The following is a 24005-nucleotide window of genomic DNA, read 5'->3' as shown; positions in this document are numbered from 1 at the left end:
TGGCAGTGACCGGGATTTATTGTTCATTTGTATGAGAAATCCATTCTTCTGTTTTTCATCGACACAAATTTTTTAATTACGCGTTTGTTGAAGTCAGGAATCTCTTGTATCATTCTTTTTTCGATACTGAGCATACATAATGCGTTCAATCTTGATTGCGCGATGGTGTTTCTACTAAAACACTTGATCCGTTTGAGTGTGAAAAAACATCTTTCGCTTTCCACTGATGTCATCGGAATAGTAAAAATTAAATTTAATAGTAAAACCGTTTCCGTAAATGTGTCAATGAGATTTTTTTCGATTAAAATGTTTTATAATGCTGAGGCGCCATCAGCATTATAAAAATTATCCAAGCTGTAAATAACAGACAATTCATTTTTGAGTTTATTTTTATCTCAAAAGTCAGACGTATTACAGAGCTAGTTTGAAGAGATATCATAATTGATAAACATTGTGAATTTAGTTATCAAACTGAAAAAAAACTTGAAGTTTATTTTTAAATTGTACTTCGCCTAAATTTGAGAAATGTTGTCAACATGTGCAGAAATTTAAATGCGTACTGTGAAAAGAATTTATTTTTATAATAATATTGAATAAAAATTGTCATACAATAATTGTACGTCTGATACGGGCTGAATCTGCGTTCGGGCCGAGAGCGACTTGAACTGTCGCTCCCGAGCACGTAGAAAAAATATTTACGTATTGCTGTTCCACGCGCCAGACGACGCTCTTTCTCATTGCAAAGAAATCGAAATTAGATTACTGGGCGCTTTGGTCGAGCGATGGCGAATATCGCTCACATCAACATATAATATTATTATTTAAAATAGCCGGTTAAAAACACATATTAGAATTTGTTTTTGTATATGAATTAATGACTACGGTAATAGATCAGAACACTTTTAATTAATCAAATATAAATTAAATACTCATTTAAAAAAAGTCTTTTCGCATAAATTGAGTGGGTGGGTGTGCACCGCTCCAACGCTCTCAAGGGAGAATCGCCACTGCTATAATCACTAGGGAGCGGATTTATATACAACAAAAAACATGATTATATGCATGCAAATATGCACTAAAACCAAAGAAATATGCAGCTAAAAATTTACATTTTTATGGAAAAAAAATTTAAATACCCACTTCACCCAATATTACTGATAAAAAAATCGAATAACAAATTAATAATCTCAATCAATATAATACAATAATAAAAAATACAAATAATCAATATAAAGTTAATCTTAAATTAAAATAGTTTGTTTACAAGTACACATAATTGAATAAGAAATGCAATGTAAACTATACACAACTTTAAAAAACAAAAACGACACACTTAACTAGGTAGGTACTATTCTTAAACACTACATATTAATTTACTGTTTTTTTTCTCCAAAAAAAAGTTACTATTGTCACCTCTCAATGTCGACAGAGGCGATTGGGCAAAATGTAAATAAAGGTGCCCGAGTTGACTTCACTTTTTCTGATAAATCCACAGCTTGGGATACCATTAAAAATCTAAGTGCATCTAAAATATCTACCTACCTAACTTAGTAATATTTCGATAAAATAATGTAAAAAAACTAAAATTATAAATGCAAAAGCGTAAAATATGCATTTATTTATGAAATATGCACTAATGTCTCAAATATGCTGTAACGTCTCAAATATGCATTTATATGCAGAATAAAATTTTATTTTTGGATTCTGCGTCTTTCAAAACGGATTTCTGTGCAACTCTCATAGCTGTGCATACACCCTAACAAAACATGCACTAGCATATAAATCCGGGCCCTAATAATCACTGTTGACGGAGTTCCAGGTATACGAAACTATTAAGTCTCTCAAAGTCTATCGCGGTAGGTAAAAAAATTACCAGATAGGTACATATCATGTGTTATAGAAAGTTTATATAAAACCAAATGTTTAATTAAATAGTATAGAATTTTAAACAACTCGAGAATAATAATTAGCTAAAATCTCAATGTTGGGTCGGTGTTTCGTCATAGTATTCAAGGCCGGATTTACGCTTGAAGGTTCCCTGGCCTAATACATATAAAAACAACCTATTATAACATATTTTACAAAATGTTAAATATTTGTAATAGTGTTCTTGTTTTTTGCCGTATTATATCGCACGTCTTTCTACAAATAATGTTTTGGCTAATGCGTGCAACTTTGATGATGTTTGATTATCGTCATGTCTGAATAGGTGCTACTGGGGCTTCTGAGGTACAAACGTGTGCATAGTAAAGATTCAATAATAGTGTATTAGGAGCAAATTAGGAGCCCTGGGAAATAGCCCCTTTAACCATATGGTAAATCCGGCCCTGATAGCATTACACTTATATTAATCTCCTATATTATACCAGGCAGTGTCGATTTGATGACCAGCATTGTAGGCTCTCCGACTTCCACGGTCGTAGCTTCTACGTTTCCATTGGATGGTAAAATTTCCATCCACGCTCTTGCCTGTTCCATTATGGATGCCTGTTGTTCTTCAGAAAAGTCTTTCCATTCACTGCCCATTCTTCCAGATCTAGGACAAAAAACAATAACCGTTTATACCTAACAACAATGATATATAGGAACTCACCAAACGGGGTGTTAGGGGTGATGGTTTCAGAGGCGGGGTTTCAGAGGGCGGCAAAATCTCCGAAATAACTTTTTTATATAGGTAGGTTTTATATTCAAAAAGGTACATAATAATAATCCTATTTAGTAGTTTATGATCTTCGATATTTATTAAGTATGGATACATCACAATACACACAAAAATAGTGAAAAGCATTCATTCAATGCCGCAAGAGAATGGGCATGTAGGTATTCTTAAGACAGTGATTTGCACAGGGGATTCCGTAAAAATTTGAAAACGATGACGAAAAAAATACAAACGCGTTATTTGAAGTAGCTACGTTTTGCTTGGGAAGAAATTTGTGTAATAACAAGGGAATTATATTAATCGAAATGAGGCATTGACTTTTAAAATGTCTACAGAAATTTAGCTGAATAATACCATATTTGAGAGTTGGTTCTGTGGAGATCTTTGCATGTATCCGTTTGAGATATCCACGAAAAAATAATAGAGGTAGCTCTATATTTAACATTTTAACATATAATTTGATATTAAAATAGTAAGAGGAGCATTTTGAGTCTACTAAAAGGTGGCCCTTTGCTTATGTGTAACACCTTCCTACGGATTTCCTCGTATATGCTATTGATGTATTGTATTAATTGATGAGATACCTAGTAAATAAAAATATTGTTAAAAATGCTAAAATTTATTCATTCTGTGTATCATTCATTGGTGGTCGTATAGTATCGTATATCTTGACGCTGTGTGGTATAAAATATTTGGTTTCGTTTGAATTTTAGCATTTTATTTATTATTATTATTACACGGTGATTGTTCGAGTCCGTAAGTGAGTACCTAGGTATGAGTGATTAAAACCAGTGTTCTCCAACCTTTTAACATCCGCGGCCCGGTTAACATAGAATAAATATTTCGCGGACCGGTATTAGCCAGAAATAGTAACCATTATACCAAGATAGAATTTTATTTATTAAATCTTATGTTTTAAAATTACAACTTTTGGTTAGTGCCACATCTTCTGCTATTTTTTTGTAAGCAGATACCCGAGAGTTCCTGGGTTCGATTCCCGGTCGTGACAAAAACATTTATATGTTTTTCTCAAAGCCTGGGTGTTTGTGATTGTTCAAAATTACTAACAACAACCACCTTGTACGAAAAAGCAAGGACATGGTTAATAATAATTCTAAAAAAAAAAAAAAGCAGATTTGATATACGTGGTTGCACCATTGTTTCTGAGACGAAGCGCTGCATTAACATCCATTCGATTTCTCTGTTTGGTTTTTATTACTGATAAAGATGAAAAATTCTTTTCACATAAATAAGACGTCAAAAAAAATACCAATAATCTAATCTTTATAATTCAAAGGTGGATATTGTTTATCAAGGGATATCCATAATTATTGAGACAATGGTTGCATTTTATGTCTGGGCACCAGAGTGACATCAGAAGATAGCTCGATCAGCTTTTCTTTTTCACGAGGATCAAAGGCGCATGATTTAACATCTTCCAAAAAGGGATTATTAATCCAGATGTTAGAGGTCCGCTTTTACGTAGGTATTAATTTTCAGTTAACGCTTTTAAAATAAATGTTAGCTTAATATTGAATATGACTGTCTGGTTAATATTAGCAGCATTCAAAAATTCCCCCAGCATTTCATCTACCTAGTGCGAATTTTCCGAATTGTGTAGCGATAAATAGTCGGTTGATAGCGTGGTGAAAGCTTTCGCGGATCGGTAATAACTTCTTGCGGACCGGCGCCGGTCCGCGGACTACCGTTTAAAGAACACTGATTTAAACCACAGCCTGAGCTTAAACATATCGATTTGACAGTTCTCTTTTAACTCTTCTCTCTGACAGGCTCTTTAGGTATGCAGAATGTTAGTTTAAAATCAAATAATACTAACCATTTTTATAAATTACTGGCCGAAAATTTTGCGTATGCCACTGTGGTCCAGGATCCATTGTACGGTAAGGTGATAATATTTGACGAAAATAGTTAGTACAGTAATTAAATAATAATTACCATACAAATAAATCATCTTTCGTAGGTACACGCATATACCTAATGACGTAGATCTAGGCACAATTTATATTTGATTAAAAACTTTAGTAATTAAATTATGTTAAGCCCTGATATACGATATAAGTATATTATGCATTATGTCCAGACTTCGTATCCATTTATTGTTACGGAGCAGTGTTCCGGAAAGCGGAAAGGACCTCGTCCGACTGGAATGGGGTTAATAACAAAGAAACCATTGTTTTGTTTGAAGGTTAACACAACTGCATGGTGTCCGAATATGCAGCGTGCAGGAACTTACAGCTTAAAGCGGTGTTATTTTTTCTTTAAAAATATAATATATTACAAGCTATCGAAGAACTTTTGCTAAATCATTTATCTAAATTAGGTGGGTTCTTATTCCAATTATTTAAGAAACAATGCAGTTATAACCAAAATAAAAGCTTTAATATGATTTTGAAGCCAATGTTTTTAGTCATGTAATAAAATTAAAGTGTATAATTTTCTATTTGCTAGTTGATCAGCGTTTTGAATTTTGCGTTACCTAAGCACGACATAATATACTTAAAAAGGGTTAGTCTGTTTATTAAATTATAACTACAGCAGTGACCATATTATTATCCTAACGAAAAATGGCAAAATATTGAGTTTTGAGACGATTTTATAGTTTTTGGGAACTGTCGTAATTTTCATTAAAAGTTTACATACAAATTTAAAAAATAACATTTAAATTCGACGCTTCGTCTGTGGCATTTCATTTTTTTTCATTAAAAACCTCCCAATCTAAATTTACACTCTTTCATTGATATACTGCCCCTTAAGTTGGGTACCATTATTCTAAGGTTTGTGGTGCCGGATGTTTTCTCGAATCCGGTAAAAATATAGCACGATTTTCAAAATAAAGGAATTATAACTATACAAACACTGCATCAATACTGAGGAAACTTACACAGTTTATAGACTAGATACATTCTTGGTTAACCTACTTAGCTAAGTTTAACCGTTCAGGATGCATATTTTAAGAGCCTTTGGTGTTTCTGATCATTACGTATAACATAATTTTGGCATCGCGCAGTCTGTGAAGAAGAATGTCTTCGCGAGCAAGGGCAAATATTTATAAATATAGATAGGTACATTAGTAGACTAAAATAAAGAGGTTATCATGAACACCAAACCTGTGATTGTTTTTATCCTTGGAGTGCCTCTTGGCAATATCTTTGAAATTCTTCTCAACCATTTCTTCAATGACGTAGCTCTTTATCTGCATAGCTTGCGGTTTCAGCCAGCATTTAACAACTCTTTCCTGATCGGAAGACTGCTGCAAGAACCTGTCCATCTGGATGACGATCGTCACCATGTAGAAGAGGCCATCTTCCATTAGGTCGTTTTCGATGTCCTCGAATGTGGAGTTGCCGATTTGTGAACTCACTCTCACTCCGCATGCATTTGGGGGAAGATGTAAGGTCACGGACGTGTCCATGTTACCTACAAATAAATAATAATTCTTATATTATAGTAATGTCGTCGGAAGGACAATAGCCCCCTGGCCAAAAACCCTATGTGACATTAACCGCGTATATAAAAAAAAATCCGAGATAACTTCCCACATAAATGTCGATGGATTAAATTAAATATAAAAAAATAAATATCTAAAAATATTTTGATTATTATCATCATCAGTTTGTATCTATCCACTGCTGGATGAAGGCCTCTTCAAGATGGTTCCACTTCTTTCGGTCCTGTGCATTGCGTTGCCACGTATTTCCGCGAACCTTTATCATTTCATCGATCCAGCGGCCTCTAGGTCTACCTTGCGAACGTTTTGTACTTCTTGGATACCACTGGATGACTAGATTTGTCTAACGATTGTCTCTTCCTCGAGCTATGTGTCCAGCCCATCTCCATTTAAGGCTTTTAATAAACTCTATTACATCGCAAACCCTTGTCTGCTTCCTTATCCACTCGTTAATATATATAAGATAACGCGAAAGGAAAAAAAGAGGAATGAGTGGATTTTGATTATATGCTAATAAAAATTCTGCTCCATGTTTCTGTGGAGCTGGTGAACTTTTGTATTTTGCTTCAAAAATATTTTTCTGACTGAGTATAACTTAAAAAATAATATTAAACTAAGTGAATGTTCTGTTGAAGATTTCAATATTGTAGTAATTCTTTTTTCATCCTTCTCTAAAATATGCATAAGGGGGGACATGCTCAGCATACGTCAAAATTGAGCTTTTATGCTATTTTCAAAGCATGATCCTGGACATTCCTTAAACGTTGTAGATAATCTATTTACATAATTTTGCAGCCTAAGTATCCTTTATATTTATTTTAAACATTTAATGACTGCATAAAGTATTTTTATTACATAAATTAGTATTCTTTTAAGCCTCGCTCTAATGTTTTAGAATATAGTCATATTTCAGTATGTCCATGTGAAGTGGTGTTAAGATTTTTTTATTTATTAATATTTAAAAGCATTTATAAAACCATTAGTAAAATTTATGTCGACATTATTATAGTGAAATATTTACAATAAAAAATATATTGATAATCTCTGTGATCCCAAATTTGACAAGAATTAGGCGTTTTATTATTCAAAAAATGGGCAAGATTTACACATTTAAAGTTCAATTTAAAGATACTGATTATAAGCTATGTCTTCAACCATTCAAATGTGATAAACATTCTACGAATAATGTTTGCTTTATAATAATTATTGACCTAAGAATAAGGTAGTATTTTTTTGAAATACACCATTTCTATTGGCATTTCCCAGTGTCTAAGCTACAACATACGGCCGTAGCCATAAATTGACAAACGATAAATGAAGTAGGGAGTAAAATCATGGTAACGCGCGTGTTTGAACATGTACCGTTTAAAAAAAAATCGGTTAGGTTAGGTTAGCTCTATTTTGACGTACTGTTATGCATTAGATCGATACGTAGATAAGAGATTGATTCTAATTAGAGAAACCGCAACTTCCTGTGATAACAATAGCATCCTCTGATATCATTAATATTGTCAATTTAAATATTGATTCATTTTATTCTAATTAATTCTAGAAAACCACAAAACAATAATATCATGTTATTTGTGTTTGATAATTGGAAACATCTAGAACATTATTCAATCTATATATGAACCATTGTACACGTAATTAATTTGTTAGTTCTTTGTCGACCATTGTACCTATAGTATGTAAGTTGGCTTTCTGTCAATTGTAATAAATCTGTATTACTTGTAATTTATCACCGTTTAATAAATCAAACATCTATCAAAAGTTCTTCTATTTTCGATTTGATATCTCCTGTGAATATATCCGCCCTCTTTCGCTATTCCTGACAAATCAAAAGAGACTTTTACAGAGTCCTATTTCATAGTCCTCTGTATAATAATAATAAAATAGCAAATAATACCTAACAAGTATAAAGACTATTTAATTTCGTATATTACGAAACCTAAAAGACTTAGTGAAAGTGATTAACTATCTTACTTAAACTATTCCACTTTTTGGGGACGTAACAGTACGCTGAGCATGTGGGCCGTTATTGTATCCATATTTTTCTGTGTCAAATATTTATTTTATTTTGTCAAATATACTTTTGTATGTATTATTTGTTGTGTCAATGAATTTTTATTTTAGTTTTAAGTTTAATTAATAGTTATTCGGGGTTTGTCTGAAGGGTAGTTGACCTAGAACCGTCGGCTGATCATCAGAACAGACAATAATGACATAGAAAATAATTATTGGTAAGAAAAATGTTCAGTGGAATTTTTGGATTATTACGTAGGTACTATGTGAAATTACTGTGGAATATTTTTATAATCTTTTTTGTTAGATTTTGACCATTGGTGGACTTTTCGCTTTGAGTTTTTTCAGGTAGGTACTTATTTATTTACCTGTGGAATAGACATTGAATTAGGTAGTGCGTTTAATCACCGCCATCTTTAGATTAATAAAGCCTGACCATAACTTTTTGCACAAGCAACGAGTGGTCCACTGCCATATTATTTATTGATAACGTACTTGCAAGCAGAGTTTGATATTATATAATCACTGAATAGTATAAATAAGTTATTAGTTATTGTCGTTTAGAATCGACTGTCACATTGACAATCGTCCTAGTGTATTATGATATTATTATACACAGAAAAGGGTTACTAACTTTGATCGTCACTTCCAATTATTAATAACACATAACCACTAAATCAGATGAACTCCAAGGTCTCCAAGATACGTTAAAATAATCTGAAAGAAATCTGAAACTAAGAATACTCCGACAAGTGAACATGACAGACGCGTCAGTATGAGCACTCGGACAACGGGAGGGGCGAAAAGTAGGATCAGTCGTGTAATGTATCAGCTTCTCTCTTCAGTGGGCAACGGTTTAATGCATTTAATAATTTATTTACTTATATATCGTCACTGTTCTGGCAGAAGACACTAATTCGAAAAAAATACATATTGAGTTAGTTATACCAAAATGTTCCTTATTTTAAACTTTACCGTCTGGAAACCTTCTTAATAAATAAACAGTCTTTATTTTAAACTCATCCTTTTTAGGACTACTTAATAAACTCACATGATAGATCAACTTCAAAGTCAAATTACTCAAAACTAGTATTCTCCACTTAGTGTGTTCTGCCAGAACAGAAACGATATAATATATTATTATATAAATTATCGTCTTTCCGTAGATAAACAAAAATAATAAGCAATCGATGAGTTTGTGATTTAAAATTAAGTTACTGGTCCATGTGGCGTCATTGTTTTTATTAATATTTCAAAATATTGCCGAGACGTTTGCGAAGATCATTGCCGTTGCTTTCCAGACTTATTGCAAACGTGCAGAAAGAAGAAGAATCGATATGAGTGTTAAGTTGTCAGTCTCACCTTGCGCTCTACACTCTCTTGAAAAATCTTTCGTGAAGATGACTCCTTTGAACGGTCGTTCCATCCTGACTCGAACGTTCATCTCGTCTCGCGTGCAGGTCGTGTCAATGTCCGATATCTTGTTGGTGTTCATTCTTGGTTTCCTCGAAACATTTTGAGGAAATATCAGCTGGCCTTCGATGAAAAATATATTCAGCGCTATTGTAATTAGCGGAAATATCCCTCTAGGAATCATCGTTCAATTTTGGGCTATACTGAAAATAAAGAGAGAAATATGATTAGTTTTTAGAACTGGCAAGATTTTATTCTCTTAAATTATAATTTTATAGAATAGCTCCACCCAACCAGGATATTTTTTGTAACCTAACTGCAGTGACTTTGCGTGGGGGTAGGTACTACTAGGTCATGAGTTGCACAGGGACGGCGCATTATAAAGTACCGGCATTTATTAGTTTAAAAAATAATCGAAGCATAAAAAGTCCTGGTAACATAATTATTGTTACATTGTGATGAAAGTTGACTATCGGATTATCAGACAAGGAAATTATCTACAAAGTTGCCTTAACACTGTCAGTGCCACCGACCTCCACATACCTAACACCGCTACTGTTTGAGAATAGGTTTGTTGGAAGCGATCTAATTTTCAGCAGATGGTGTACATGTTAATTTTAGATTTTTAGCGTATTTGTCTGTTTAATATAGCCGAAAATAAATAATAGCATAAGTAAGTATGTAGTATGACGTTGTTATAGTCCACTCGGTCTTTTTTTAATATCTATGTTGCTAAGGGTTTTCAAAATTATGTTATTTTTATAATAAAGAATCTTTCTTCTTCTTTTTTCTTTCGACCATGTCCGATCCTAATAGGATCATATGGGCCTCCACAGGGTGGAGGTTTGTATTAACAGATTTTATTTTTACGAGAAATGGATGTCAGCCACTTGCTCAACCTAGTAGGTCCATACTCTGACTCATACACAAATTAAAAACAATATGTGTACTAGCCAGACCCAGGATTCAAACCTGGGACCCTCGACTCTATAAGCCGGCATTTAAGCCACGCGGCCATCGTGGGTGTCTAACATTCTTAAAACCTTGTGTACTTATATTCAATATTGAATAAAAAAAATCATTATTCATAAGAACTATTAATAACGTCAATAATAAATACGTGGCTGGTGCCCATTTATGTCTGTTACAATTAAGTTAGTACCTAATGTCATTTACCTCATTTGATCAAAAAACAGAATGCCAATGGTGTATTGATTTGAAGTATCTCAGGTTTTAAACGTAGTTATAAGAAATAATTCGAATGCATCATAGACGGATCGATAGCTTAGAGGCGAAAGCTCTCACCCGGAAAGCGAAGGACGTGACTTCAATTTTTACTTGGTCTATTTTTTTCTAGATTTTTTTCAAATATGAATGTTACTGAGGTTTTTCAAAATTAAGTTATTAGCTTTTTTGTCTTTGATGATAATCAATGATGATCAACAGTCTATCGTGAACGGTTTTTACAATCTGGAAAAATAATGCAAGTCGATTGATTTATTTTTCGGATTCTGGTTCGGGTTCTGAGCCCAATATAAGCCACCCTGCATGCATTTTATTGTAACAAGCTTGGTTGCTGTCATATCGATCCAATGAATTGCGTTCAACATACTCGTATAAATATAATAAATGATAAATAATTACAAGATAAAAAGAACTTTTTATATACAGCGTTTTTAAATTTTCTGTTGAACTTAACTTGACTTAATAAACTTGACTTGACTAGCTTAAATGATCAAAAAAAAATTGTACTTTACATGTCATATTGATTTCCATAGTAACGCACGTATATATTAATAATTTAGTTGCTAGGACCCCAGACCGTAGCAACCAATAATGGTGTCGAAATAACTTTTCATACAAAACAGAATTAACTGAAAATGAATTCAATTCTATTCAAAGATGGCTAAAAGTATTAAAAGAATGCATTGGCATCGTGTTATGATATATTCTAAAAGTTTCAAATGTCTAGCTGGTCGGGAAGTTAGTTAAAAATCGATTGCAAGATTTTTACCGGACAAATAAGAATACGAGCTAAGAAAAACGTTGTAAAATAGCACACATCACATTCACACAAAGAGCATTCAATACAAATACTTTTTGCGTTATCTAGTGCTATTTTTTATTAAGTAAGTACATCTGTTTATCCCACATCAAGGGGGATGCTTATACTATCAGAGGCGAAAAGAGGCACCTAACGGAAAAATACGAAGCTTGCAATTTGAGTTTTTTTTTGATAATTTACAATTTCAACTGTAGTAATTATTAAATATGTATCTGAAAACACTAAAAAGATTTTTTATTTTTTTTTTAAATTTAAAGATTGCAATTGTAAAAAAAATGTGAATTCGTTGCAGGGTCAAATCTTATTATTACATTATATTTTATGGCCATATTTATTATTAAAATTTAGTTTATTAAGTCTTAGATTTTATGTGGTACAGATTTTTGACTAATTCATCGTTTTAATATTTTTTATATATATATTTTAAAAAACATCGATTTAAAAAAAATATATAAATGTGTATAACTTGAAATCCTTTTTATTTATATCAAATTTTATTTTAGGCATGGTCACAATATTGAAGCTCAAGTTGATATAAATAAAAAGGATTTCAAGTTATACACATTTATAATTTTATAAAAATCGATGTTTTTTAAAATATATATAAAAAATATTAAAACGATGAATTAGTCAAAAATTTGCACCACATAAAATCTAAAACTTAATAAACTAAATTTTAATGATAATTATGACCATAAAATATAATGTAATAATAAGATTTGACCTTAGACAATAGATTTGACCCTGCAACGAATTCACATTTTATTACATTTTTTTACAATTGTAAGTTTATCTTTAAGTTTAAAAAAAAATAAAAAATCTTTTTATTGTTTTCGGATACATATTTATTAAATAATACAGTTGAAATTGTAAATTATAAAAAAAAAATCTCAAATTGCAAGCTTCGTATATTTCCGCTAGGTTCTCTGCTGGCATGCGTCTCCCCCTTAAGAGCCCGATGAACAGGAACAAGGTCATTCATAGTTCATTCAGAGAATGATCTCAGAGTCGAAAGGACGTCATTTTAATTCAGTCTAACCTCAAAAACCTCTAACCATCGGGGATTTATTTTAAGAAACGCAATAATTATTAATTACAATTCTCGGACGAATGAATATCATTATTATTATTCCCTTCAAACATAACATGTATGCGACGTAACCTGAAGCCAGCCGAACGAATACAGGGCTGTCAAAATAATATCAATCTAATTTTACGTTTTAAAAAGTTACAAATTTAAAGTTAAAAATGGCTTACTGAACAGATGGAATAATTACATAATTCCAAGCGTCAAACGGCATACAACATTTATCTAAAATAATTATGAAAAGACTGGCTGATTATGTTATGTTATTTTTGTATTGTTCTTATTTTTTTGCTTATCAAAATATTTCACATATTATCTGATGATGTGTATTTTGGATATATCGTAATATGTATCTCTCATTAAAATTGATATTAAGTTGATATAGCATAGGAAAATCTGTAAATCATTAAAATTTTAATTTTGTCATAGTTTTTAATTAAACCTGTACAATTACATATTAGATTTAAACACTGTTGTACTATGTAACTTTTATAATATCAGATATCCTTACGTGAGATGGGCAAGATAAAAAATAAAACTGTAGGATGTCTGCAAAAGATTAAACAAAACCCAGCTCATTAGATAACCGAATGGTAAGCAACTGTATCTATATATTATATTTTTCCGCCAAATTGCACACAATTAAAAACACATCATAAAAATAAGTAATTAGTCTTCGACAGCCCTGGTCGGTAACTTTGCTATCTTCTCAGCGACGCTAGCTTTGAATAAAAAAATGTGTGGGTGTCTCTACGTTAATAATAATTTTTTATATAAATTATTTCTTGCAGTGGCTTTACTTACCAACAATAATTATTGTACCTACCTACTTTTATAAAAGTAAAATTGCGTTACTTGTTTGTAAAAGTGTCAGACTAAATTAATTAAACTAATCGGGTAAGTAATAAAAAGTCATTAATTGAGTTAGCAGTAGTAACAAGTAAATGGTAGAATTCCATTTTAAAAGAAATGAAAATATAATTAATTATATTTTCATTTCTTTTAATAAAAAGTCACTTTCTTTTATAATAAACAGACATCACTATATTAATTTTTTTTTTAAATATGCATTAGAATTAAACAATATGTACCTATTTTTTTTAATAGTTATGTAATAGGTCTTACATATTCAAAATAAATACTATTCATTAATAATGTTTTTTGGATAGCACATGAAATAAAAATGTAGGTAGATATGTATTTCAACATCCTTCGTATGTTTAGCTCTCGGACAATTTCAGGTTAAAACGTTATTAATATATTATTATTAAGTTTATATCGTGGCTATCCATCATATTGGTTGCAATGTTTTCCACCAAAGACCTGATTAACAAATTGAATTTAGTAACATTTACGTATATTAGAAGATATCATTTTTTGGTCACCCCATATTTTATACACTTTGACAGTGTTATGATTTAAATTAAATAAGAGATCATTATTATTACTTTAGACCAAAGCATTGTCGGCGACCTTTGCATATTACCAGTAGAGCAACAATTCCGGACCACATGTAAAAAAATCATATTTTCAATTCTCAAGGGCAATTCTGTAGAGCGTCCCCTTAAGTGGGCTAACACTGTATTTTGACCAGAGTGAGTGTTGTCTATCTACTATATGTACATACATAAATATATCGTTATTTAATTGGTATATTTTCAGACCAATAAAACAACGTTTCCATTTAAAGTATTATTAATACAATATAACCCAAGGTTTTTGAGAAGAAAAAAATTAAATATACGCATTACTAATATTACACAATGAACGTAATATTGAATTCCATTGGCATATTTTCATATCGCTAGTTATATTCGTTTTCTGACATGTTTAGGAAAAAGGAAACATGGAAATATTTTTATTGTTTTGCCGAAGGTGCAGCGGCCAAGAATCAAATTATTCTCTCGCAACGTTATTAAGGTCACATTACGTTTATAATTACCTGGCTAAATGAAAAATATTCAACATATTTCAAGGATAAATGAAATCGAACTACCATTTTGTTTTAATTAGGGACAGCAATGCCTGCAATATCGGTCTTTGTTATAGATACCGAAATATTGTTATTCTTTTACATTTTCAAAATAAATATCGGAAAACTTAAAGTTTAATTATCTTAAGGCTATATTTCAGCTGGGGCACGGTCTAAAACGATCGTGACTACGCGACGCGAAGATTGTGCAAACGACGCGTGCAGAACAAAACATAATTTGTCATAAAAAGTCAACATGCGTCCATTTAATGTTATGTTTATTGTTCTATTAGTGATAATAATAATATATTCATTGACATGTTTTCTTTTTCAAGTAAATGGGTAACGTTTTTTAGTCATCTTTACACGATTTAAGAATTAATTCCCCCGTCGCCATCACAAAACAAATTGACGTGTTCACAGCTCTACTTTCGCTCTCCGATTGGCAGCGAGTCCGAAATTTCATCGCATCTATAGTTGAAAATTATTTGCCGTTTCTACTAATACAAATTTACGAACTGGACCGAAAATTTATGTAAATATATTATATAGACGTATTAAGAGTATTTTTCGTATTATACCTGCCAAATTCAGGCGGTCAAATGAAATAACAGTCTTTAAACTTGTGACATGCAAGAGTAAGGCATCCAAATTTTATCGGTGTTGCAGGCGAAAATCGGGGTAATATTATGACACGTCATTGATATTACTTTTTTATAATAATTTCTAGAAGACGTTTCGTTTAAATTTAAAAAATATTTATATAAAGTATATGAATGTTATTACTTTTAATAATTAATAATTATTGAACCGAAACGCAATATATTTTTTACACAAAACTGAGCGATAATCTCGAGGATTTCGCGAACCGGAACTATGCTGTGGTCCGTTTCAAGCCCTGAAAATGCAACTGTTTTACTACACTGCTTTATTTGTCATTAAAAACTAAATATTATATTGAAAATAGCCAGGCTTTCATAAAATTACACAAAATGTTATTTACATTCTATGAATTATTGCTGTATTAAAAATATTAGAGAAACCATCATAATTCCGGTATTCTTTTAACGGTTTTTTTATATTCTACTCCCTGACTATAATGATGTTCATAGCCGACGCATAGAACAATAGCACAGGTAGTTAATGGATTCTTTTAATCACTAAGGTAAATTCACGGACTAATCAACAGTCTTTGTTTTCAATTTGTTTATGTACACAATTTGACAATCAATTATTTGATTTGAATTCAATAGAATATCCGTATACCTACTTGAATATTTCTGAAGTTGTAAAGTATATTTATATAAAAATATGATCATTTTAGTAAACCAATAATGATTTATATTGCTATAGGTAGGCGGTATTTAACTCGTTATAGTAGGCATCCAGGGTTTGAATCCACTATTTTTATCATCTATAAACACTTGAAATAATTCAACATATCTTCTACAATCGAGACGTCTGTGCACTCGATGGAGGGTGATTAGGTGCTTCATAATACTCGCACTGTCAAACAAGAACTTCTAACTGTGTTAAAACTGTGAACTAACAACCCCCTGCAGTGCAGGGTGCAGCTAAGCGCACTTCCGTTTTCAATTAATGAGAAACGCCCCCAAATTTATCATTTAATTTTACGCAACCATCTTCAAAACTTCTAAACTTCTTCTGTGTATAATAATATCATAATACACTAGGACGTTTGTCAATGTGACAGTCGATTCTAAACGACAATAACTAATAACTTATTTATACTCTTCAGTCATTATAGAATATCAAACTCTGCTTGCAAGTACGTTATCAATAAATAGTATGGCAGTGGACCACTCGTTGTTTGTGCAAAAAGTTATGCTCAGGCTTTATTAATCTAAAGATAGCGGTGATTAGGGTAAACGTTAAACGAACTGACAGTAATTTCGAGATGTAGATGTATCGGTGCACTATGAAGATATCATGGGCTGATTATATTAGCAATAAGGATGTCTTAAGACGAGCCAAAAAAACAAAAGAACTTATAGCTACGAGTACTATCAAGCGGAGAAAAACTTCATACTTCGTCCATATTTTCCGCAATGAGAAGCATGATTTACTCGTAGAAGAAATAATGACATAGGTAGTTGAAATAACAATACTTATAACGATAAATGCTTGCAACATTAAAATGACCATTATCTATTGCTATCAACAATTTTTCAAATAAAATTATTATGATATCAATGTATGCAAATTTTCCACGTCGATTGTTTGAAAAACCAATGCGTGTTCTCAATCCGTTCTATTTCTATAATTCAAGTGGCGTACTAGTGAATAGTCTGTTATGTATTTTTGTTATAAATAAAATATTGTATATCTACTTAATACTAACGGCGGTTAATAAACGTATATTTTTTTCGTTTAACTATTGGTAGTTGTAATAGTGCGTAGTAATACTATAAGCCAGGTGTTGCCACACTTTTGTTTTCTAGAATCGACTAATTGAAAAAAATATTTATGACGATCGACTAATATTACTTGTGATTATATCATGCGAGAACAATAAAACCCCATTTTTTATAATTCAAATATGTATTTTGAAAACAGATATTTTATAAATATAAAAAATAACGATACAAAAACATCGAATTAACGACAATAATAAAGGTACTTAAGTAATATTATTATATCTTTCACTTCTATAAAAATTAAGTAGGTACACATTAACTGTAATTTCGACATAGTTACTCAATTTACTGTATATCGAATATTAGAAATTTTGTAGTAGCCAAGATGCGACCCTTCGCCAGGAAACATATTTAAAATAAATTCTATACAATATGAATTTCATCAATAATCATATCACATAAATTGCATCGCACAGCCATGTATTTTAAAATTTAAATATCTCTTGAGGAAAATACTATTTGAACAAATTTGTGGCTTGTGTTCTTATTACTTAATTGGTTGACCCACTACGCCGGGCTCCCCTCAGGTCCTGTCAGACCCCCCCTTGTGAGAGCCATGCCTGCTGGTGTATAATGCAATGATAACTGATAAAAGTGGGTAATGTTGCCTCATTTTTACATAAAGTAATAAACCCGACACGATCCCCAACCATAGCAGGAACTCCATCAGTCGTTACCGATTCTAGTTTATGAATGGAAAATCGAGTACGATTAATATTCGACTTAAATGCATTAAACATATCTTCTCTTTTGGATCATTCCATCATTGGTAAAACTGTTAATAATTCTTCTGAAGCAAACATGTCTTTAAAAACCAATCGAATAAAAACGCATAGTTGAGCAATATCCGTGTAATCTACCGAGTCGTCAAATTGCAAGGATAGGAATTTACAATATTTATTTTATTAATGTTTTCCTGTAGAATTTCTTCCAAGTTCTCATCACTTGTGTTCTTCGCATGAGTGTATTTCTTGATAATGATATGTAAGAGAAGATATAAGCACAAGCGGATTTTAAGAGCTGGAACATCGAGTAGTTTTGACACGTTTGAACAAGAAATAGTACAATATTATTATTATGTCCGCGATCGACCAAAAATACGTTCGCGATCGACGTACTGGCCATCCCTGCTATAAGCCTATTTAGCACACCATTTTGAGTTGATTTTATGAAAACTTGAACTTCTCCTGTGAGTTTAATCGAAGTACCATCCCATACCAAAGCTGCGTGTACCGGAATAATAATAAATGACAGTCACGAACAATTGTATTGTATACGCGTAAAGATTCACACGTTTATTAAAAAATATATATATTACTTAACCATTGCAATATTACATAAGGTAACAGGACACTTACCCACGGGACAAAAACCCCCAGTGTAAAATAAATCCCAGACAATTAACTCCCCACATTTAAAATACTAAGATTCGAAGTTCATGAAATTCTGCTACACATTATTTATGCAGTATAGGTTAACTATTGTATCGTGCTTCATAAATAATAGGTTTTCTGAGCATAATTTAAAAAAAATATCCCCACACGATGGCCGTGCGGTAACACACCAGCCTATAATGTCATGGGTCCCGGGTTCGATCCCCGGGTCTGGAAAGAAATCACATGTTTTTTTTTATCAATGTATGTTTGAAACCTGAGTATGGACCTATTAGGTTGAGCAAGTGGCTAACATCCATTTGTCATAAACACAAAAATATAACATACACTCTGTGGAGTTCCGTATGATTTTAGGAACGAACATGGTAAAAAAAAAACAAAAAAATATATATGTTGGATATAATATGTAATTTAAACATTGTATGCATATGTAGTGTTTTGTGTCAAATATTTATTTGTATTTTGTCAAATTTATCTTAAAATATTTATTCTGTAAAATAAACCCTTTTATCCATTATTTATTGTGCTAATTAAATTTTCTTGAAAGAGTTCTTATTTTCATATGAATTTTCATTTTCATAGAACCATTAAATTTAATAATTACTAAAAATAGTACACAAGAAAACAATAGGTACCTACCTAATTATTGTTTATTGACTTGTTCGTTTTACCACAAAAAACATATACATAATATTAGAGTGCACCCATTTTTAATAATCAGAATTTACAAGCAATTAATCCATTTCCTTTTCATATTTTTTTAATATTGTGACAACCGTATAATGAATAATAAAGAAAAAAATAATTAAAAAATATAACATTGTTTTTTGTCTATGGCGGTCATCTTTTCGTGAAGCGACCTGTATGACCAGTACCTACTTAACTCGGATATGTACACCACTGTATGATTAATATACCTAACCTAACACTACTGAAGTCTTCCATACCATTGCGTGAGTGCGTGTGAAAGCGTGTATTCCGCAACGAAAAAATCATTTTTTTGCAATATTTCCCAACGCTGTATTGTTATACCGATATAATCGTTTCATTTTTTAATATTCGAACAATTTGACTCAATTAATGAAACAATGACATATATTATCACTTTGTGTAGCACGCGTTTGTATTAATTAAACATTACTACTTAATAACAGTTGGTGTAATTTAATAATGCCTTCTCATGAATGAAAAGTGCCAGTCTTTTGTAATGTAATATGTTACTTATGTACGTGTTATAGTATTCATAACATTTATATATTTTAATGAATGCGACTGAATGAAATGTTAAGCGGAAACAATTTTCCGGAAATGTCTTAAAATACAAACCGGAAATGACGCAATCAAGAATCGGGTATCATATGTATTGTGACGGTTACACAATTAATTAATAAAGGTATAAGAAACGATGTTGAAACTTTTCCCATATGGAGCCTTTTGTAATTTTGGGATGTAATTTTTTGGGGTAGCATTTTATCAGGGTTTGTATGAAAATGACTTATACTAATACACCTTTTTGGCATTACTTTCATATCATATGTGCCCCATATGTATAAGAACAGTGACGTCCCGTGTGGGCAGGCAAGTCATACGGACAATGCCGTCGGTTCGTTATAAATGGTCTAGGACTAGGACCTAGAAAGATTCGGCGCCGGGACAACTAGGTACCGCGCAATCGAATGAAACTCGAAAATAAATAGACTGCGTGAATTATACGCGAATTATTCCATATATAATATTAAATATATATTTAATATTATTATTTAATACTTGATGGTGAGAATTTAAATATGTACACTTAAATATTGATTTAATTTTCATATATTTAAGTTCTAACAAGAAGAGAGTTCATTTATTTTTATATAAAGCCTCAGTCATGATAATTCTTAATCCGTGATAGAAAACATTATGTTAAGAGCAAAATGTATTATAACTACTGATAACAACTGATTAAAATTCCTCGTCTACTTTATGTATAAAATCGTAACGAACGACTATTTATTTCATTCGACATCGCGGCGCCCAATTGTCCTGGCGCACTTTTTAATTTCTGTATTGATGTAATAAAAAGGATAAAAATAATAAACGGTGACATGTAACGATGATTCATGCCTTTCAGATCCATTGACTGCAGTCATATAAGATAGGATAAGTATATACTCTGAATATCAGTCATATGCGACATTTCTTTTACCACGGGAAAAAACTCGGCTACAAATCGCAGTCCTCAGTTCCCAATAAATACGACAAAATATTTATCAGAATCACCACCTCCTTGCGCTGCAAAGAATTTTCCAGGGTTTTTGCAAGGCGGTTTCATAGACCCAGGCCCGGTCAAATTAGCAATACCCGATGCGGGTAGAAGAATAGTTTTCAATAAGGCATATTCTCTCAGCTGGCACAATTTTCATTTGACTAGCATCAAGTAGAGTAGTTCGCGTGCCAAAGTCCTTAAGAAACCTTGATAGTAAATGCGAGGTATCCATAAAAGCATCTAGAAAACAAAAATTGTCCTGGCACTCAGTGTCACATTCCCGGTAGGTATGCACTTAACAATTCTGCATACAATTTGAGAATAAACATAAAAGGGGGCAACATTAAAATTATTTCTGCCCAAGCAATTCTGGCAGCAATTTATTTAGGGACTCACTGCATAAGGTTTTCTTATCATATTTGGCAGTGCTCGAAATGCAAAAGTTTACGAACCGGAGAGCTCGACGATTTTCTGAAGATATTAACTTAGTTATCAAATTTTATGTGTATTTTATAAAAATACGTGTTAGATTTTATTGTTATAATATGGTATATAACAGATAATTGAATTATTTTTTCCACGAGACGGAGCGATAACGTTTCCGATTTCACGAACCGGAACGGCGCTCCGGTGCGCCCCGGTTCATTTCGAGCCCTGAATTCTTTGGTAAAACGATATTATTTGGTAGTACCTACCTTACACATAGGTAGAAGAAGTGACAATCGTTGGACAAATCTAGTCATCCAGCGGTACCCAAGAGGTAAAAAACGTCCGCAATGTATAGGTACTACAAGGTTGACCTAGAGGCCGCTGGATCAATGAAATGATTAAATTCTGCGGAAGTACATAGCAACGGAACTCACAGGTCCGAGATAAGTGGATTCAGCTTGAAAAGGCCTTCATCCAGCAGTGGATTGATTCAGGCTTATGATGATGATGACCGACCTTAATTGAGCTATTTTTGATAATAGTAACAATAAAGCCAAATAAGATAAGATTGTTATGAAATGATTCGTTCATAGGTTTATACAGAAAACTCTTATGATAAGAGTTTGGTCAATTTAATTTTAGTAATCAATATTGATTGGTCGCTTTTTGAGTTATAACGGAACAAACAGACAGACAAAAAAAAAATTCCTACTGAGGTATTGAAATAGCTGAGAACAGATAATTTTATTATTAGTATAAAAGCTTTTACGTAAGTCACTATTAATTAAATTTAAAATCAAAACATTAAACGCATGGGTCTGGTAATATTTATATTGAAAAGATTCAATAAAAGATAACTGTCATGATTAGATCGTGAGATATTTACTTTGCTTCAAACCGAATCGATTCACATCGCATTTCGGCGGATATGATATTAAATTTGGGAAGTGAAGTGTACTTTTTTTTATCTCCGATCTCGGGCCGCGGTGAGTAAGTAAACATTTTAAATGAGGCGGCTTTTTAACCGTCAAAATTACACCATTAGTCTGAACTCACGATCGGCGTTGTAGTTTTCAGTCGTTCCATCAGATCGCGGACATAATGAATTGTTGTAATTATTATTTTTCCATTTTGCAACAGGTCAACTTTATATTACATATAAAAGCTTAATATTTAATAATAATAATGTTTTATTCAGACTAAATATACACAATATAATTTAAGAATTACTAACTGAAAATATAATATCAGAAATATCTCTAGCATATCAGAGAGCTCTAAGAATATATATTACACCATCTGTAATATATATTCTTAATTCAATGAAAATAAAATATAAGTATGACTGAAAAAGTGTGCACCATTTTTGTCGGATCATCCATAGCATACATAAACGATTATGGTTTTGTTTAGTCAGGGTTTATTTGAATTTTGAAAATTAACCAGCACCATCTGCAAATTACTGTATTAATAGTTCAATGAAAACAAACAAGCATGACTGAGAAAATTTAGTGTGTACTATTTATGTCGAATCTACAACAGTCTACCTCCACCCCTCGCCACTGGTATGTAGTGTTATGTAAATGATGGTAGCGGGGCATAATTATATAATTGAAAATACTGGGAGATTTGTAGTGCCACAAATTACCTCTAAAGTAGGGGTGGTCAACCTTTTTATACCTACCGCCCAGTTTTGTATCTCTGTGAGTACTAAAATTTTCTAACCGCCCACCGGTTCCACAGTAATGGTGATTTAAAAAGTAGGAAAGTAACTTTACTTTATAAAATTTATAAAGAAGTTACAGCAAGTTAAAGCATATAATAATCATTACTTACCAAATACTTTAAGTCGGACTTTCGCTATGTTTGGTAGAATAATAATCTTTATAAAACATCTCACTGTAGTTAAATTTATCTTTTTATTTATAATTTGCACACATAGAAGCATGAAGTATGATGTAATTTAAAAAAAAAAGAATTGTATGACAACATAATGAAAATGTTTTTAAAATCCCTACCGCCGACCATGAAAGCTGGAACGCCCACAAGTGGGCGGTAGGGACCAAGTTGACTACCCCTGCAAAGCGTCCGAAAATATGATATAATGATAAAGCAATGCGATTTAAATTTTAAATACTGTTTGTATTTTTTTTTGTAATACTTAAATAATTTGTTCAATTTATTACCGCACTGCACCGCACCGGGTCTGAAGATGTAATTTGGACATAATGTTTTCATTGAATGGAGTTCGAGTGTGAACTTAAGTAGTGGTATGGTGAGTTGTTGGCATACGAAAATTACCGTTTCGCCGAGTGTTGTCCCGCCTTGGGCGATCGGTCATCTGCTTTTCAGTCACCAGGTCAATGTGGCAAGCATATGCATAATATTCAGTCAGTCAAGGTTAGTGTGAACATCTTTTTAAATATAGTTCATGCATCGATTCCATGCAATGATTTATATTTTATCATATTATATTATGATACCTAAGTTTCAAGCTAAATTCGTATTGATTACGGTTTCCACATTATTCGTATTGATACTCGTATAGATTTTTTAGAATAGTCGAGACATGGTAAAATATTCCATATCAGTAGCGAAGAGTAGTGGTAGGCTGTTAAGATCCGCCATAAATAGTGCACATTAAACTTTGTTAGTTATACGTATTTGTTTTTATTGAACAAATTACAGGTGGCGTTGGTTAGTTTTTATAAATCAATTAAACCCTGCATAGACCAAACTATAAGATTTTTGATTTACTTACTTTGCACGATACGACAAAATTTTGCACACTTTTTCATTCATACTT

General features: G+C 32.0%; 1 protein-coding gene across 1 annotated transcript in view; it reads right to left on the bottom strand.

Moving 5' to 3' along the window:
- cyr (cypher) overlaps positions 1-24005 on the bottom strand; it is a 111262-nt gene that overhangs the window by 5323 nt on the left and 81934 nt on the right. The window contains exons 2-4 of the mRNA XM_085948939.1: positions 9513-9766; positions 5788-6097; positions 2367-2536 (exon numbers count right to left, since the gene is read on the bottom strand). Coding sequence (XP_085805065.1) covers positions 2367-2536; positions 5788-6097; positions 9513-9747 — 715 coding nt within the window. The 5' untranslated portion in view covers positions 9748-9766. The remainder of the gene's footprint in view (positions 1-2366; positions 2537-5787; positions 6098-9512; positions 9767-24005) is intronic.

This window comes from Rhyacophila brunnea, unplaced genomic scaffold (genome assembly GCF_057557595.1).
Source record: "Rhyacophila brunnea isolate RB1 unplaced genomic scaffold, BYU_Rbru_1.0 scaffold_21, whole genome shotgun sequence".
In the NCBI taxonomy this organism is placed as follows: domain Eukaryota; kingdom Metazoa; phylum Arthropoda; class Insecta; order Trichoptera; family Rhyacophilidae; genus Rhyacophila; species Rhyacophila brunnea.
The sequence above is the reverse complement of the archived record's forward strand: the minus strand, read 5'-3'. Positions and strand labels throughout refer to the sequence as shown.